At 42.7% G+C, this 19,817-nt stretch overlaps 2 protein-coding genes across 2 annotated transcripts; one reads left to right on the top strand and one right to left on the bottom strand.

Annotated features, from left to right (window-relative positions):
* The first annotated feature begins 4,295 nt into the window (after nt 1–4,295).
* Gp93 (heat shock protein 90 Gp93) lies at nt 4,296–11,489 on the top strand. The gene is made up of 12 exons (XM_028307658.1): nt 4,296–4,437; nt 4,810–4,899; nt 7,764–7,924; nt 8,005–8,259; nt 8,333–8,529; nt 8,711–9,058; nt 9,288–9,471; nt 9,584–9,750; nt 9,952–10,277; nt 10,673–10,875; nt 10,944–11,107; nt 11,174–11,489. Exons 1-12 carry the CDS (start codon nt 4,392–4,394, stop codon nt 11,364–11,366), a joined length of 2,334 nt encoding a protein of 777 aa, XP_028163459.1. The 5' UTR covers nt 4,296–4,391; the 3' UTR covers nt 11,367–11,489.
* Nucleotides 11,490–15,652: 4,163 nt separating this feature from the next.
* TPT (triose-phosphate transporter-like protein) lies at nt 15,653–18,062 on the bottom strand. The gene is made up of 4 exons (XM_028307660.1): nt 18,010–18,062; nt 17,452–17,900; nt 16,611–17,225; nt 15,653–16,575 (listed from the first exon to the last, which is right to left on the bottom strand). The coding sequence occupies exons 2-3, from the start codon at nt 17,774–17,776 to the stop codon at nt 16,612–16,614; spliced, it is 939 nt and encodes a 312-aa protein (XP_028163461.1). The 5' UTR covers nt 17,777–17,900; nt 18,010–18,062; the 3' UTR covers nt 15,653–16,575; nt 16,611.
* Between the last annotated feature and the right edge of the window lie 1,755 nt (nt 18,063–19,817).

The raw sequence follows: 19,817 nt of genomic DNA on the forward strand, positions 1-19,817 counted from the left end.
ATATTATACACCAAAAGCGTCTTTTCGCAAAGTTTTCAACAACACTAAAAAAGCATTTGCACATTGAGAAAACTCAGATCACTTGTGAACATAACAGAAAGTTTCTTCACGATTCACGAAGGAACGAACAAAACTCCGATGAACCAGAACAGCAACAAGAATGCATTTCAATGCATTTAGCTTAACAAAAACAACACCGGCCATTTTGGAGGAAAAACAAAGTTGCCATATGTTAAATAGTAATTTCTACTACTCTATTATGTAAATTGTAACAAAAAATGTCACCGTTCAGTTTTAAATTAAAACAAATTAATTTCATTTAAAAAAAGTTTTCACATTGTAATTAACAATATTCTCAAATATATTTTAATTAAGAAAAAAATTAAAATATGAAGGAAACAGGAGCAGCGACATCTAGAGCGTTTTAGGGTAGTTAAAAAGTATTTGAATTTATTCACCGATGTCGCTGTTTGGAAGCAAGTTTCACTTCGATGACCGTTGTATGGAAGTTTCCGTACCCTGATAGATAGGTTTTTTACCTAACGATTTGAGATGAACTCATGGTAGTGTTTTTAGTTTTGCTGTGGTTCAGCTACTAACCGCTAGAGGCGCTGTACAATTTGCCATACATTTTTTTACGCCCTCGATAGCGAGATGCTCGGTAGGTAAACTCATGGTAGAGGCACAGTTAGTTTAAGAGTAATAGTCATTTGTCTCATGCATGTATTATAATATTTCTTAACTGGTAAACATTTCTTAGAAGAAAATATGAAAAGTGACTTTAGATGAAGTAATTGCTTGCTTCTAAAAATATATTGTGGTAATGACGGACAGCTACGGAACCCTACACTGTGCGTGGCACGACACGCACTTGGGCAATTTTTGTTGAGGTGTAAATTTTGATGATCAAAGAATATAAGGGCGAGTCATAAATTTTGATGTTTCACTAATTTTTAAAGACGCCGAGTTACAAAATTAGATGGCAATACAGTTTTTTAATTGGTGGCATTTATAATTTATTTGAGAAGTTTTCTGCTTGAATTTAAGTTACATTTAGATGCTAAATATTTTTTTCCATGCTAAGTTATATTTACAGGGGCTAACATCAAAGATAAATAGTGGCTGAAATTGTGTTGATTGTGGCTGACTTATTAATTTAGAGGACAACAGATTTTCAGAGGACAAAAATGCTAATAAAAATAAATAAATAATTTGAATGTTAAAAATAAAACAACTCTAATTATATTTTATAGTAGTAAGATAGTATTTCCATGAATGTTGAGATATCGTTATTATTAACCCACTTGTTACGGAGTTCACTTTTTCTATCACTTACCTTAAAATCAGTCAAGATAAATTTATCTCAAAAGAATCGCTCCAAAACTTTATAGTTATTTACGTCAGTGTACTTATAAGACTTGGACAGTACTGCGACACACCTCATCTTTCAAATGTTGCATGTAAAAAATGTTTAAACTACCCATATTAGTAAAAATATTTATGTAAAAACTAGCGTTCTTTTAAAAGAACGCTAGTAACAAGTGGGTTAAGAAACTGACCAAAGTCAAGAAATTTTGACATTTTTAAAGTTTGTTGTTAAATTGAGTGATGTTATAGAGTTGACACTGTATTCATACAAGCCTTTTTGAGTTCTAATCTAATCGTAACACATTGTAGGATTTAATTCTATCAGAAATAGATGTATGAGAACTAATGAAACTTAAAGCACTAATCATTTCTAAAACATATTATCTAGATTTAGCAAATTTAAAATATTATTGCCAAACAATGTACAAACATTATGTAAAATGATAACACAGTAAATTAAATAACTTGACTGTAATTGTTTTCAAATTGAAATATTTATTTGCACAATTTAGGGTAACATAATGATCTTAAAACTGCAATTTATTAAAAGAACAAATTATCTTATCCATATTTTGGTCTATTGCACTCTGATCACCTGGGTTTGATCACCCGTGTCATCAAAGTGAACTCCTCAACAAACTCAAAGGACACCAGTGTCGCCTGGAGTCCACTTTGATTACCTGGGTGATCAAATCCAGGTGAACAAAGTGGAATAGACCAAATGTTATTTCACATTAAAAGCTTATTCATAGATAAAAAGCCAGTTTCAAAAATAGTCTGGCTTGTTTTTAATCTCAGCTATTAGTCCACGTTCCACAATTGGTATAGTGAATCTATCAAATTCACTACCTGCACAAACATACACTGGCCGTTTTAACAGAGCTGTCAATCGTCGAGCCATGGCCGTTGCAGGTCCTTCCACGCCGAGAAGAGTCGAGGCTAAGCCCGCGCGCCCCGCCGTACCATTAGCGATGGCCGGCATGCCCAGGGCTATTTCGTTGAGTTCAGCTTTCCCACTACCGTTGCCTAACCATAAAAGCAGTGACCCCTCCATTCGCAACACTGCCACTCTGCATACCACTTCACCGCTGAGTATTTTGAATTGGTGAACTCGCCATCCACTTTGTCGGTAAACGATTCGACGTCGAGAGGTAACCGTATGCGGTGAACTGTTGTTAGTCATATTTCTGATGAGAGATTACAATGCATGCCCTATTCCTGGCTGCTTAAAATCCTGAATTCTTCGTTCTTTTAGAGCTAAATTAAATAACTGCAAACTATATTTACATGATTACATGAGTAAACATTATTTACAAAATGACATGTCACATGTCAACTTCAAACATTGACTTTTTACTTTTTAAACAACCTTCCAAAGAAACACAGATATGGATATCTGTGCAAAGAAAGCACAAAAAACGATTAAAAATAAATGATATGAGAGCAACGCAATGAGATACTAAATAGTGGAGTGGAGAAGCCCTGTGAGTTTCGCTTGATAAAGTGCACATAATGAAAATGGGTGAAACTAAAACATTTTTATCGAAGGAAAAAAGATTTTTTTTTACAATATACAGATTTTTTTTCTTTTAATTACTTATTGTAAAGATCATGTATGAATGTGATACTAATAAAATACATAAAATACCCTGAAAACGGCAACAAAATGTTATTTTTGAGAAGTAAAATCATTTTATTTTGTGTTTTTTTTATTATTAGATAAATTTCTCCAAATAATGCCCCTATTACAGGTGGTTTTTATTAATTACTTTGTATTTTTCTCTATCGTACATAGAGGAATTAATTCCTCTACTATGCTATCGTATTACCTTCTGTAAAACCAAAAATCTCATATTGTCTCTATTCCTATCATTCGTTTGCTATGATCGCCACTTAAATGGTGCAAGACTACCTTATGGGCCATACATAAGACAACAGTCTTGCACCAGTTAGCGAATAGACTTTACTACGATTTTTAGGATTCCGTAGCCAAATGGCAAAAAACGGAACCCTTATACTAGATTCGTCATGTCTGTCTGTCCGTCTGTATGTATGTCACAGCCATTTTTTTCCGAAACTTTAAGAGCTATACTGTTAAAACTTGGTAGGTAGATGTATTCTGTGAACCGCATTAAGATTTTGATGCAAAAATAAAAAAAAATATTGGGGGCTCCCCATACTTAAAACTGAAGCTCAAAAATTTTTTTTTCATCTAACATTCGTGTGGTGGGGTATCTATGGATAGGTATTCAAAAATGATATCGAGGTTTTTTTTTTTAAACATATTTTTTTTTTAAAAATATTTTTTTTCTAAACCGAATAGTTTGCGTGACAGACGCTTCCAAAGTGGAAAAAAGTTGGTCCCCCGCCTCTAACTTCTAAAATAAGAAAAAGAAAAATCTAATAAAAACATAATAATGATGTACATTACTATAAAAACTACCAACGAAAATTGTTTTGAACGAGATCTAGTAAGTAGTTTTTTTTAATACCTCGTAAATCGTAAATCGCTAATTACCGCGCAATCTTTCATACAAATAACATAAATTAAAAAAAAAATCATAAATCAATCGTACGGAACCCTTTGAGTGAGTCCGACACGCACTTGGCCGGTTTTTAGAATAATTATTATGTGATTCCCATGTCACCATCCATCAATTTGATTTAGTATTATCTTTATCAAACTTATTATTTGGCTGAATAGATGAGATCCAAAGCCGTATAAAACTTGCACCTAAAAAAATAAGTATTTCCTTGTCTTATTTCCACCCACATTTTAGACCAATAAGAAAGAGACATTTGTATTATTTTATCTACTATTTGTCAAACGTTATGCCGTGTATTTTTACTATTGGTTATTCAGACGTTTTGACATTTCAACTACCAATAGCAATAAACTTCAGAAATTTCTTGCGTGGATATTGCTGAGCGTGGTCCAGCATTTTTAGACAGTTTTCAAACCGGCATTGTCAGGAGGTGACAAAATCTTCGTTAAAAATATTGTTTCTCCCAAATAACTAGCAATGAAATACTTTTTATTGCTAGGCGTCGGCCTCCTGTTTCTCTCAGGTAAAGGATTTCTATATTTTTTGTTCATTTACGTACAGAAAAAGTAGTTGCCATGAATTTGATATTTTTTTTATGCTCCGGTTCGAATCGAGTTCAATGATTCAACTCAAAAGCTTTGTGTGACAACAATATTAAGTTTCGGAAGTCGGTCACCTACCGGATCGTTAAACTCACTATTCCTTTGCACCCACCTGATAAACTATCATTAAGTAAGTGGACTGCGCTGAAGCTAGAACTTTCTTTGACACACAACGTAGTAGGTGGGTACCTATTCAATCAAAATACCCGTAAAGTTTTTTCAGTAGCTGTAGGCTGTGAAAGTTGTAGGTGTTCGAAGCAGCAGTTCCATAACGCGCGGTGGTGTTGTTGCAGGAGGCGCGCGCGGCCAGGAGGGCGTGGGCTCGGTGGAGGAGCTGACGGTGGACGCCGACCTGGGCGCCTCGCGCGAGGGCTCGCGGACTGGTGAGCTTTAGTCTGTCTACAACTGAACCGCTGCTGAAGTTGACAGAAAATAATACTTATCTCGACATTCATCTTTAGCATTCTGGGAGTGGGTAGTCAATGCGAAAAAACGCTCAACGGTTGGAATGTGCAGGTGTCAAAACTCTTTATTGACTGGACTACAAGAACATTGAACATTTTGACATTTAATTTTATTAATTTAATCATGAGCACAATATATCAGTTGATCATTTTATCTATCACACCTTTTGTTGTACTTGTATTTTGTGATGTGTACCATTTGTCACTAAACCATTGTAACCATGGTAATAATGTACATTTTGACACTGGGACTTTTTGACGTACATACTTTTTGCCACACTAACAGCCGGTCCGTATGGACATTTTGACACCTGCACATTCCAACCGTTGAGCGTTTTTTCGCATTGACTACCCACTCCCAGAATGATCTTTAGGATCATTAACAACTCGACTTATGAGTTTACTTCAGTTCACCTCATTTTTTTTTAAATTTGGTTTGTTTGTGTGGGACTTTTAAACAAAGTCAAAATGTGATTTAAGTCAAAAACACCACTTTATTCGATATTTTAAACTGTTATCAATCTTGCTTACTTAACTATCATAATACCCATAAGATTATGTGATAACATAGTTGCCATTTATTGGTCGAACATGGATCTTTTCGGTCGGACATTCATTTCTGCTTGAGCTTGTCATCGGCGGCTAGCACGAGGAGGCGCGCCTTGAGCCAGGCCGAGTCTTGGATGTGGTGGTTTAGTCTTCTGTCGCTAAAAGAAGCGGACGATATTTTGGATGCCTCTTTCCACCACCATCCATATCTGCCAAAACAGTGTGGTTTATTTTTAAAATTTATTAACAGAAGCACAGAATCATAATTACAGTTAAACTCTATATAATGACACTCATTGGATTTAATAGTGAGTGGACTTGAAATGGAGCAACACAGTTTAGGGGATAGAAAACAAGGTAAAGTCAAGAAAATTTGATTTTATAAGGAGTTTGTCGTCAAATCAAGTGACATTATAAAGAGTTTACGCTGTATTTGAAAAAGCAATCTATCTTAAGATAGGTCGTATCCACCGGGATAATGTCACTGTCACATGTCAGTGCACCGGCACTGAACGGTCACGTGAGCCTCAGCGGCGGTAGTTAGGCTGCGTTCCAGAGCCAGAAAGTAGAAAAGAAAAGGCATTTCCACTATTCCGGACTTCCGGTCTGGTTTCCGGCAAATCTGCCGGACGCCGGACAGAATGGTCACATTACACTGGATCCCGCAAGAAAATCGGACATTCAAGTCTACTTTTATCAAAAAATGCGAGCCGAATGACGCGCGGGGAGCACGGGCGGGGCGACCGATACCGCACAAACTCGTTCACACTGCTCCGGTCCGGTGGTTCTGCCGGAACTTCGCAGTGACAAAACGCTCGGTAAAAATGCCGGGCCCGGCAAAAAGCGGGATCTGGGATAACGTGAATAGTTTCATATAAATTGTACAGTCACTAGCCCTTCCGGGAGTTCAACCGGTCCGGCGTAGTGGAAGCGGCCTCACTCGTGCGCGGCGGTGGCGGGCGCGCGCAGCTTGTCGCGGGGCCCGCGCGCGAACAGCCCGCGAAGCCGCGCCAGCGCGCGCTCCGTGCGCTCCGCCTCCACGCCGTCCGGCTCCGAGCGCCGGTAGAACTTGTCCGTCACCGTCGCCGCTGCAAACGATATTTCATTCATATTGTGAATCGTTGAAAAACTAGTCGGCTACGATGACCGAGCATCCGGCGACGCTCTCGATACGAACGTAGGCCCAGAGGCTTGACAGACGACACGTCGGAGCGGCCGGGCTCCTGCTGCGCCGCGAACCGCAGCTTGAACGAGCGCGCGTGCAGCACCCGCCCGCCGCCGTCCGCGCCCGCCGCCGCCGCCGACCCCGCCGCCGCCGACCCCGCCGCCGCACCCGCCGCCGGGCTGGCTCCTTCCGTATCCGACATCCTTGCACTGATGTTCAGATTCTGCACACCGCCTTTACACTCTCCGACGACAGAATTGAAACAGGGCGAACCACACTTTTCAGGATCGATTTGTAAACGAGTGCGAGTGCCGCTCGAACGATACAGATTTATTAACCACCCAAACCGCGCAAACATCAGTCAGTTGCTAATGATAACTGTGGCGACGGGAATGATTGATCGATACCCACGCTCCAAACTTTGATGTGTTTATTAATTAACTGTTAATACATGATTACGCGCGTGCGATTTGGATGTACTGATTAATTGCATCATTGATGTTATTATTAATGTCATATTCATTGGTTCAGGCATGAAATACGTTTCATGGCGACATTTAAATGTATGTAGTCTGCTACGACACATTTCATTGTATTTTACACATAATTCATAACACGATTTATAGTTTTAGCTTATAGTGACGTGAACGTTATTAATTAGTCATTTCATTTTTATTTTTTCAATAATTATTGCAAGCCTTTTTTCGATTTTTAAATATGTCAGGTTAGGCGTGGTGGCCCACTAGATATCCTCTTAGTGTGGGACCTCGTCAGGCGCGGATCCAGCCGTTAAAAAAGGTTGTGGGCACAGCCACCAAAAATGAGCAAAGTGAGAGTTGGATCACTACATGCCCGGACATACATGCATGCCTATCGATCTTATCAATAGATCATAATAAAAACAAGCAAATTAGGGTTTTGGGCATGCCCACAGTGCCCACAACCGTGGATCCGCGCCTGGACCTCGTCCTGCTGCAACATTGTTCAAAAAGTAAATATTTGGTTACGCCGCTTGGCGGAGGGCGCGGGCGTCAACAAGTATAACAGAGTCGTTGCGTGCGTGCCGCAGACGCGGAGGCGCTGCTGCGCGAGGAGGAGGCCATCTCGCCGGACGGGCTCAGCGTGGCGCAGCTGCGCGAGCTGCGCGACCGCGCGCAGAACTTCACCTTCCAGACCGAGGTCAACCGCATGATGAAGCTCATCATCAACTCGCTCTACAAGAACAAGGAGGTACGTCTCGCCCGCCACCGGCTCGCGTCCGAGCGCCGCGACTTCGGCACCGATCTAACTGACTCGACCGTTTGACGCAGATCTTCCTCCGCGAGTTGATCTCGAACGGCTCGGACGCGCTGGACAAGATCCGGCTGCTGTCGCTGACGGACCGCGACGTGCTGGAGCGCAACCCCGAGCTCAGCATCCGCATCAAGGCCGAGCCCGAGCGCCGCCTGCTGCACATCGTGGACTCGGGCGTGGGCATGACGCGCCACGACCTCGTCAACAACCTCGGCACCATCGCCAAGTCCGGCACCGCCGACTTCCTCTCCAAGATGCAGGACGCCGAGAAGGTACGCGCCGCCCCCGCCCCCTCCCCGCCCCGCCCGGCCCGCCCCGCCTGACGTCCCGCGCTTGTGTCCGCAGTCGAACGCGCAGGAGATGAACGACATGATCGGCCAGTTCGGCGTGGGCTTCTACTCCGCCTTCCTGGTGGCCGACAAGGTGTCGGTGGCGTCCAAGCACAACGACGACGCGCAGCACTTCTGGGAGTCCGACGCCAGCTCCTTCAGCGTGGCGCCCGACCCGCGCGGCGACACGCTCAAGCGCGGCACGCACATCACGTGAGTACCACCTCATCGAAGCCACAACGGGGAAGCTCTAACCTTACACTTTATACAATCTATCATTGTTTTATATCTATACTTTTATTAATATTATAAACCTGAAGAGTTTATTTTATTTAGTTTCTAATAAAAGTACACCGCGTTGAGTCGTTTGTAACCCTCGCCCTCGCGCCCGCAGCCTGCACATGAAGGAGGAGGCGGCCGACTACCTGCAGCCCGACACCATCCGCGCGCTGGTCAAGAAGTACTCGCAGTTCATCAACTTCCCCATCTACCTGTGGGCCTCGCGCACCGAGACCGTTGAGGAGCCGGCCGAGCTCGAGGCCGACGCCGACGACGACGCGCAGGTGGAGGACGCCGAGGACAAGGACAAGGAGACCAAGAAGACCGAGAAGACCGTGTGGGACTGGGAGCTCATGAACGACAACAAGCCCATCTGGACGCGCAAGCCCAGCGACGTGGCCGACGACGAGTACACCTCCTTCTACCGCACGCTCACCAAGGACTCGTCGCCGCCGCTCGCCAGGTGGGTACAACGACCTCATGTCGAGACTCACGAGTGGGAGTCGTACGAGCGCTTCTTAAGAAGTCGCATGAATAAACTTGTACTTCTACTCTACAGTCTTTAATTTTTTTTTTAATTTCATCGAATTCAAAGTTGGAATCTCAATATAAAAAAAAGATTATACTAAAGAGAATCTGAAATTTTGCGCACTCGGGGCGGTGCTGAGTGACCGCGTGTGTGGCTGTTGCAGGGCGCACTTCGTGGCGGAGGGCGAGGTGACGTTCCGCGCGCTGCTGTTCGTGCCGCGCGTGCAGCCCGCCGACAGCTTCAACCGCTACGGCACCAGCACCGACAGCATCAAGCTCTACGTGCGCCGCGTCTTCATCACCGACGAGTTCAACGACCTCATGCCCAACTACCTCGCCTTCATCCAGGTCGGTCCTCTTTTCGAACTTCGCCGCTTCGTCCGAAACCCGACGAGGCCGTGAAGTTTAATCGTTTCTGGAAAGTCTCGGTCGCGGAACTGACGCGGCGCGCGTGTTGCAGGGCATCGTGGACAGCGACGACCTGCCGCTCAACGTGTCGCGCGAGACGCTGCAGCAGCACAAGCTCATCAAGATCATCAAGAAGAAGCTCGTGCGCAAGGCGCTCGACATGCTCAAGAAGATCCCTGACGACGAATACCCGCACTTCTGGAAGGAGTACTCCACCAAGTCAGTGCGACCGCTTGTTTTTTTTTTCTGCTGTTTTGTTACAGGAATTCGCGGTATCTGAGCGATTAATAACGTTCAACCGACGTTCACGAGCTCGAACGACTCAAAAAGTGCATAAACAACGACCGTTCGTGCGTTTCATCCTTCGTCACTTGAATAGATTCGATTCGACGATAACCAAACGAGTCCGTTCCCCCGCAGCATCAAGCTGGGCGTGATGGAGGACCCCAGCAACCGCTCGCGCCTGGCCAAGCTGCTGCGCTTCCACTCGTCGCGCGGCGACGACATGACGTTCCTGGCCGACTACGTGGCGCGCATGCGGCCCGGCCAGGCGCACATCTACTACGTGGCCGGCACCAGCCTGGCCGAGGTGCGGCGCTCGCCCTTCGCCGAGCGGCTCGAGGCGCGCGGCTACGAGGTGCTGTACCTCACCGAGGCCGTGGACGAGTACTGCCTGTCCTCGCTGCCCGAGTACGACGGCAAGAAGTTCCAGAACATCGCCAAGGAGATCTTCGACCTCGAAGACAGTGAGATTCGCTTCGTTTTTTATTATTATTATTACAAGCTTTATATTGACTTCACTTGTTAGTATGTGTGGGACAAATCTTGCAATTGAATTTAAGACCACTTCTCAACCGATTGAGTTGCAATTTGGTGTACTTATGTAAGTACGATGACAATACAATGTTATGGTACCATTGAGCTGGTCTGATGATGGAGTCAGGAGGTGGCCATAGGAGCTCCTAAACGAAACGGCGGAAACTTATCGAGTTTGGGTTCATTAGATTCGACTTCCCGAGAACTTTGGTGCAGGATAAAGCTTGTTTTTAATCAAGTTATTTTTTTATTATAATTTTATTTGTTATCGAGAAACGTCGCGCCGCGATATGAATTGACTTTCGTCCGTTTCTCGCCCCGGCAGGCCCCGCGCAGAAGGAGCAGTTCGAGGCGCACAAGAAGCAGTATGAGCCGCTGACGCGCTGGCTGGCGCAGAAGCTGGACGCGCACATCACGCGCGCCGTCGTGTCGCGCCGCCTCGCGCGCTCGCCCGCCGCGCTCGCCGCCACCGCCTTCGGCTGGACCGGCAACATGGAGCGCCTGGCGCTCTCCAACGCGCACCAGAAGGTAGCGGCGCGCTCGCCCGCCCCGGCCGTCCGTCCGACGCGTCGCTCACCCGCGCTCTCTGTCCGCAGGCGGACGACGCGCAGCGCAAGCACCACCTGATGCAGAAGAAGCTGCTGGAGATCAACCCGCGCCACCCCGTGGTCGCGGAGCTGCTGCGCCGCGTGACCGACGACCCCGACGGCGCCGCCGCGCTGCAGGCCGCCGAGACGCTGTACCGCACGGCCGCGCTGAGGTGAGTGCCGGGCGGGGTGTGGGGTGGGAGGTGGGACGGACGCCGCTGACGCTCGCGTGTGCGCAGGTCGGGCTACATGCTGCAGGAGGGGCAGGCGGTGCAGTTCGCGGAGAGCGTGGAGGCGATGCTGCAGGCGGCGCTGGGGCTGCCGCCGGGCGCGCGCGCCGAGCCCGAGCCCGACGACGAGCCCGCGCCCGCCGACGCCGACGCCGACGCCGACGCAGAGGACGTGCCGGCCGAGGACCACGACGAGCTGTAAGCACGGAGGAGGTATCGAACTAGGTTAATTTTTAGGGACCGTACTGAAATTCGAGCGCGTGGTCGTGGCGCTCCTTCCTGCATTTACGTTTATATTCGGTGGATGAGTGCGCGTGTGTGCGTTTTGGTATGATGAAAATGTGACGCGTGACGCGGTTTTATGTAATGTAAATAAATTATATTTATTAAACCATATTTTTCTTTTCTCTCTCGCTTTCCCTGGTGTGTTTGTCGAGACCTGAATTTGAATATCCACATTGAATCGACTCGCCGATAACTATGACCTGTAGTCATATACATATAATAATATATATTTTAAGAACCTCTGCTAAAACGCGCGGGCGCTCACAGTATATTTCTTATAAATTAAATTAACAACTCTGACGGATGACGAGCTAACTGACTTATATTACCACTAGCGGCCGCCCGCGACTTCGTACGCGTGGATCCCGTTTTACTCCCTTAGGGGCGGAGTTTAAAATCATTTGAGAGTGGATGCCTACGTCATTAAATCTACCTGCATGCCGAATTTCAGCCCGATCCGTCCAGTGGTTTGGGCTGTGCGTTGATAGATCACTATGTCAGTCAGTCAGTCACCTTTGAGTTATATAATAATATACAGGGTGTTCGGCGTAAGGTTAAACAAACTTCGTAGGTGTATAGGTAAGGTCATTTTAAGAATACAAGTTCGCCCATTTCACCCTAAGTGAGCTACTTTTTTTTAATTGATATTTTTGTTTTTATTTATTTTTTTCCGAAATTTGACCTGAAAACTGCTTAATTATTTTTTTCTCGCGTGTTTTCAAACTATTTTTTTTATTTGTTAATAATATTGAATGTCTTTAGTTAAATAAAATAAATTTCAGATCCAGATAATGATTAAATAGCTAGTTACGAGCCGCCAAAGTTTAACAAAAGTACAAACCACGATGAAAAATTCAACTTAGAATTCGATTTCAAAAATAATTGAAGGTGATAATGGATTGCCAATGATCTTCAAAGCATCTCTAGCTTCTCTTCTTTCCAATGATATATCACATGTAGTAATTGGAATGGTAGCTGTACAGTCAGCGTCAGATAGATCGAAGCGAAGCGTCTAAGATCGCCAAAATGATTGAGGTGGAATTGTGTAAAGCAATAGTTATCATTTGACAGCTCATAACGTACGATTATTCTAACGCTTTTACTGACTTTATCGTACGTTATGAACTGACAAATGATTACGATTGCTTTACACAATGCCACCTCTGATAATTCAATACATATTTCATACATGTAACCAGTCAAGTTTAAGGCACTCTAAGTAGTCGATATTTATGTTAGCAACACTCGATTTTTGAGAACAGTGTTGCAAACATTATGTTGACTACTTTGGGTAACTCAAACAATATGCTTACTTTAACTGGTTACATTTACCGGTACCATTAGATATAGTTGTTTTAGAATATATTTCACCAAAGATAGAGATTAATGTGTCATCCTGACGTTCATGGAAATACATTCGCGGGTTCGATCCCTGCACGGATACAGATATTCGTATTCGTAAGATTCGTACATGCATATAATAATTATATCGGTTTTCAATGTATAATACTAGCTATTGCCTGCGACATTGCGTGAAAAATTCTTTCAAAATCAAAATTATCTTTATTTGTTTTAGACTAATTAAATTAGTACTTACAAATCGTCAAATGCTTTTAAGCAGCCTATATTATGTGAATGTCTCATTCTTTTTTTGCCCTACCAGCTCATTTATCTCTCATTTCTTATATTTACAAGGTCATCAAGTTAGAAATCCTATGATTTACTAGTAAAACTTAAGATTCACTGGTTTACGTGCTTTAGAGTAACAGACATACAAGATGAAAGGATTTGTAAATTTTATATCGAAATAAAACTATCTTTAAACATAAAACATTTTATATTCACAAAAAATAACTGGTGGCTCAGCCACATCTCATCTTTTTAATAACATCATAAAATACTTGCTACAACACTATCAAATAAATTATTACTGTTATCGAAAACAATCAATTGAATAATAATAATTTATGCTCATCATTTGAACATAATATTATTTCAATATTTGTGTCTGTTTCACGTCATTTTATGGGGTTACCTCCGCTAGGGTAAACTGCCAGTCATTGGACACTTAAGAAAGTTATTGGACAGTTATTTACTGAATTAAAAATAGCATTTCTATTTCAACAACTGAGAGATTCCGACTGATGGAGATAAAAGGGCGTTTTTTGAATCATTTGTTACTCGATATGCCGGAGGTAACCCCATTTTATGGGTATACAGGGTTATTTGTCTTAACAAATGAATTCGGAGCACGCGAGTGTATGTCGCATCATTCTTTCGTTTATAAATGAGTCTGTAATATCACATCAGTACAATAAAAACATGAAACAGTAATGTTTAGTTGTGTAATGCAACTGATTTAGTGCCTGAGGGGGAGCCACGGGTTGGGTGACATTGATATAATGACGTGACCTATCATACGAAGCACATATTCATAAGTCTTGCTGACATTTGAATTTGATATTGAAAAAAAATCTCCCGTGCACTGACTCAGATAAGTGCTACTAGACCTAACAGTTATCTAATCCTGCGAGGTTGCTGATGTTTTACAAATAACGCTGTATATTATGGGCAATTTTTTTTCAATCGTCAGATAACTTTTATCTAAACAATAAAATTGAAGGGGTGAGTGAACAAAGGTCTTACCTAACAAAATGAGTTATGAGTGTTTGATAATGTTAATCTGCTCATACCACATTTGAATCCTGAAATGTATGAATGCTTGTCATATAACACCTTTGTTAAGGTTTGACACGTAACAAAATTGCGTGTTTTGAGCTCATTAGTCGATTTTATCATCACTATGTTCATGCAAAAAAGTTCGATTCTTCAGTTTTGTCAGATAACACCTTTGTCCACTCATCCCTTCAATTGTCTTACATAACCCAAACAACACTGCACATTCGAGTTTAAATATCGAATACACCTATGCTATCATGCTGTTGTTGAATGTCTGCAATCGAGTCTGTTGCACAAGACGGCAGCCTACGCAGCACATACAACAAGTGACGACTTCAACTCTTGCGAGCCAATAATACTGACAACACTGCCAATACGTCAAATCTATCTAGGTATACTTATTATTAATTATTTATTATTAATCAATTAATACATATTATAAAGCTGAAGAGTTTGTAATTACTTGAATGTGCTAATTTCAGGATCTACTGGTCCAATATGAAAAAATATTTTTGTGTTGGATGGATAGCCCATTTTTTGAGGATGGGTTTAGAGCGTTTATGCTCAGAATGCCAACTTCTCAAAATGCCAACCGCTCGCAAAATGACAACTTCTCAGAATGTCAACTTCTCAGAATGTCAACTTCTCGAAATGCCAACTTCGCGAAATGCCAACTTCTCAAAATGACAACTTCTCAAAATGCCAACTTCTCGAAATGACAACTTCTCATAATGACAACTTACAATTATAATGAAAACAATTATACTATGGTGTATGATAAGGTCACAGTACAATTTAAATCATAAATTAGTGTATGGCGAAAATTTACGTTATGAGGGTAGTTGTAAAAAATGCACAAGTTATACTTGTCAAAACTATATCGCCCTTGTAATGTGTTAATTTATCTAGTAAAATAATTGTTTTGCTGTTACAGACCTTACCTGGTTTTTGTTTATTTGATTTTGACAATGATTGTAACAATTTATTATACAGGATGTTAGGTAAAATAGGTATATGAGCCGACACTAGCCCATGTTAACATGGACATATAAATGGTATGGTGAAGTCAGAAAATTGATATCTTCATTTTAATTATTTTAATTTTCATACAAATCGGATTTAATAAAATTTATTTTGTATGAAAATTAAAAAAAAAAATGATATCAAATTTCTGACTTCACTATACCATTTATATGCCCATGTTAACATGGGCTAGTGTCGGCTCATATACCCATTTACCTAACACCCTGTATAGGTGTATGTCATTCAATCGACATTTGAGATGAGAGATTGATGCGATACGACCCTAGTGTATTGATTAATTATATAGTAACAAATAAAGATATTGAGATATTGTAAATATATGGACTTTTTAATTATTTTTATTATTTGTGGTAGCATTCACTGCTCCTGCATTCATTATAATTTGTAAGTTGTCATTATGAAAAGTTGTCATTTCGAGAAGTTGGCATTTTGAGAAGTTGTCATTTTGAGAAGTTGGCATTTCGCGAAGTTGGCATTTCGAGAAGTTGGCATTCTGAGAAGTTGTCATTTTGCGAGCGGTTGGCATTTTGAGAAGTTGGCATTCTGAGCATAAACGGTTTAGAGTAGTATACAGGCTGGAATTATGTAATACCACTTGGAGAGAAAGTACTCAGAAAATTTTACTCAAAGAAAACATTCCTTTATTTTTGAAAAGGAATAGAACTGCATTCAAACATTTCCGAAAATTCCCCACCATACAATTTTCCTGTAAATAATTAAAATAATTTAAGATTTCATGATTTTGTCATTTGATGTTTGCTAGAGATTTCATCCTTATGCTTAACCCTAACGATCGATGCAATAAAAATACAGGGTGTAATTTTTAACAATTTTAGTTGGTTTGATTCTCAGGTGTGTCAAGCAAATATCTGAAAATCTTTGAATGCAGTTTTCTATTTCTTTTAGATAATAAAGGAATGATTTTTTTTTACTTAAAATTTTCTATCTACATTTTTAAGAGTATTTTCCCATCAGTGGCCTAATTCACGTATCACATTCAGCGATTTGTTGTCGTTGAAGTTTTGTTACGTGAATAAGGCTACAGGTGGTATTACAAAATTCCACCCTGTATAACATCACCCTACACTACAGCCAGAGCCAATAGGGGTGGAGTAGTAAAGAAAAATGTTGCAAAAACAGGAAATATTATTCAAAATATTTTCATGCGTACGAAGTCGCGGCCACAGCTAGTCTCAGTAATAGTTATCTGACGATCGGTCGAGGAAAATCGGCTCTCTAAACAAAACAATTTCATTAAATTATTCACATCGAAGTATCACTGTGAGCTTATAATCTCAACAAAAGTATGTAAAAAAGTCAGTCACGTCACAGTTCGACGAAAAGTCTAAATAATAGCTAAATCTTCCTACACACCGGGCCGGCGGGGGCGGCGCGCGGCGCGGTTCACACGGGCGGCGCGGGTCACACGGGCAGCGCGGTCACACGGGCAGCGCGGGCCGCTCGCGCGCGCGCAGCTTGGCGCGGTTGTAGGCCAGCACGCCGCCCGCCGCCAGCGCCATGCCCGCCACGTTCAGCGGCGACGCCGGGTTGCGCAGCAGCAGCAGCGACGCGCCCACCACCGCCGCGCGCTTGGCCGCCGACGCCACCGCGTAGGCCAGCGGCGACACCCGCGACAGCACGCTGAACGCCAGCACCGCCTGCAGCCACGCCAGCGCGCCGTCGCCCGCCAGCAGCGCGCCCACGCGCGCCCAGCCGCCCGCCGGCGCCGCGCCCAGCAGCGCCGCGCCGTCGCTCCACGCCCACAGAGGCAGGAACAGCAGCAGCGCCAGCCGGCCCAGCGCCTGCAGCAGGCGCAGGTGGTGCACGCCCGTGTCGCGCATGACGCGCTTGGAGTACAGGTGCTGCAGGCTGAGCAGCGCGGCGGCGGCCAGCGCGGCGCCCAGCCCCAGCGCGTCGAAGTGCAGCTCCGTGGCCGACGCCACGCCCACGCCCGCCGCGATCAGCAGCAGCGCCGCCTGCACCGCGCGCGGCTGCCGCTCGCCGAACAGCAGCCGCGCCAGCGCCGCCGTCCACAGCGGCGTCGTCGCCTTCACTGCGCACACACACCCGCGGTCACTGTGAGGCTACCGGGCTACGAATTGTTTAAACGAGAAAACATGAAGGCTTGTGAAAGTACAGAATCGCCGGATGTCGAGCGATCATCATATTCATGTCGTACGACCGTAACAGAATAATAATAATATCGTGCGAAATAAAATAGCGAAAAGCCTCATTGGTGAGACATCTGATCGGACTTCGGTCGACTGTCGAGAGCTTACCCGTGTGCGCGTAAGATATTGGAACTTTCCAAATGGAGACCTGCGAGCAGACGGTGGTGAGGAACTTGGCGAAGGCGAGCGGCACGAGCGTGCGCCAGTAGTAGGCGCGCGGGAAGTCGGTCTCGCGCCGCACGCCGGCGGCGCCGAAGGCCGGCGCGCTCAGCAGCACGATGGCCAGCAGCTGCGCCATGGTGACGGTCATGGGGAACGGGAAGTCTGTGAGCACCAGCTTGCCCAGCACGTTGCTGGCCGAGCTCACGGCGTACCACGCCGCGCACAGCGCCGCCACCGCCAGCGCCTCGCGCCGCGAGCCCTGCAGCCCCATCGCGACTTGCGGACTTCTTCTATTTCCGGTCAGTCCGGTCACCGTCGCATCGCTCTCGCTGCGGCTCGTTGGACGTGAGACGTGTCATATTCCTCTCTCTCGGTCTCCAGTCCGCGGAGGCATTCTAGGTTTTAATTTAATTCTGTTTGAGTGTGCATTCATTCAGACACAATAAAAACCACTACATGTACATTAATGAATTATCACTTCAAAAATATGAAAGAAAGACGTACTATTTCCATACAGACACGACTCGAAAGAAGAATAATGTCAAGGTAGGTAATTTAGTTTGACAACTCTGACATTACCAATTGACAAGTGACACTAGGGACAGTCGCTGGCTCGCTGGCACTGCTGGCTGACCAATGATGTATAAACTATGGACCGGGCGGGCATACCTATAAAATCATTAATATAATATTATAACAAATTAATTACAATTTATTTAATTAACATTATAGAATAACGCTTAATGCGCTTACGCTTACAAAATTATTTTAATCCACAGTCAGTCTAGCTATAAATTTTACAAAATATCATTTGTGAAATCGAGACGCACCGCACGTTACCACCTGATGACTTTGCGATTGCAGTACGATGATACGATTATTTTTACGATGCGGCAACTACTAAATTTCGCTAAAATGACACTAATGACGTTAAAAAACTGGCACGCTGGGCACGCTAGTCTTCATACAAATTTTTTGACGTGCTGATGGGTGGGACAAAAATGATATTTTGTAAAATTTATAGCTTGACAAACTACATTAAAATAATTTTGCAAGCTTAAGCGCAATAAATGTCATTCTATAATGTATTAATTAGTTAATTAATTTGCTAATAATATTTTTAATGTGCTTAATGTACCTATATCAAAGTAAATTCATAATTCCATATTTTAAATTACTTATCTTGGTTAATATACCAAACCATATACAGTGGACCGCAAAGAAAAGGGTCAGTTATAATTTTATAAAGTCTTCAATGTCTTCAAAGATGCCTGACCTAGTTTTTTAAAATAAAGACTCAATTAATTTAAGCTTTTTATTTTTAATACACATAAAATAATAACGCATATTGTTTTGCCAGTATGATTTGTTTCATAACGCTGCACAGTGTGTTATGGGACTGTATAATCGGACATTCTCATTGATTTGATGAAACTTATAGAGCTCAGTCATACAAACATGATAGTAAAACTCCCGTTTGAAAATTCCACGTAGTTTTCGTGGTATAAAAATTCAAAGTTACCTATTTTTTTACTTGAAAATTATGCAAAAATATTCTCACTTGTTAACTAATAACATTTAATTCAGAATTGTTATAATACTTCATAGAGCTCTTAAAACTACACGTAATAAGCGTATTAAGTGCTTCGTAAACGCATTCAGTTAATTAGGAAAAATGATTTTAGTGATTTTTGTTTTTATTTTTTTTCTCAATTATACCTTAATATATGCAAACATTTTTAATTGCAAGATATAGTCTGATATTTAATCTAATTGTATTAATAAAATCAACTTTAAACTCCGTGATATATTTGAGAAAAAACATAAAACGTCTTAATAAAATTTTTAAACGTCTAGGGTCGACAATTTTGGAAGGAATAATTCATTTCTAAAAAGTTTCAAATCCCGCCTGTTATGTGCATCGTGTTGAAGGTTCTAAAAAGTCACATTCACATTGTTTTTAACCGACTTAAAAAAAAGGAAGAGGTTCTCAAGTCGAGTTTTTTTTTCTTTTTTAACACTCTTATATTAACTTAAGTTGTATGTAAGTAACTAACTAAAAAAGTATGTAAACAAATCTAGGAAGTCGAATTTATCCTACCTTTATTAATTTTCTCATCGATTTGTAAATCGTTGTATGTAAACCTATGTATGTGTCGGCGCCGGACACAGATGCTGCAATTATTATTGATGATTAATAGTACCAATCTTAATATTATGTTATCTGTATAAATCTGTAGAGCGGAAGGTTTGTGATTCCTAAACGTAACACCCGACTGATGCGCAGAAAAAGATAACTGTCAATCAGTTGT

This window comes from Ostrinia furnacalis, unplaced genomic scaffold (assembly GCF_004193835.3).
Source record: "Ostrinia furnacalis isolate ACB-3 unplaced genomic scaffold, ASM419383v2 OfSCF2309, whole genome shotgun sequence".
Classification (NCBI taxonomy): domain Eukaryota; kingdom Metazoa; phylum Arthropoda; class Insecta; order Lepidoptera; family Crambidae; genus Ostrinia; species Ostrinia furnacalis.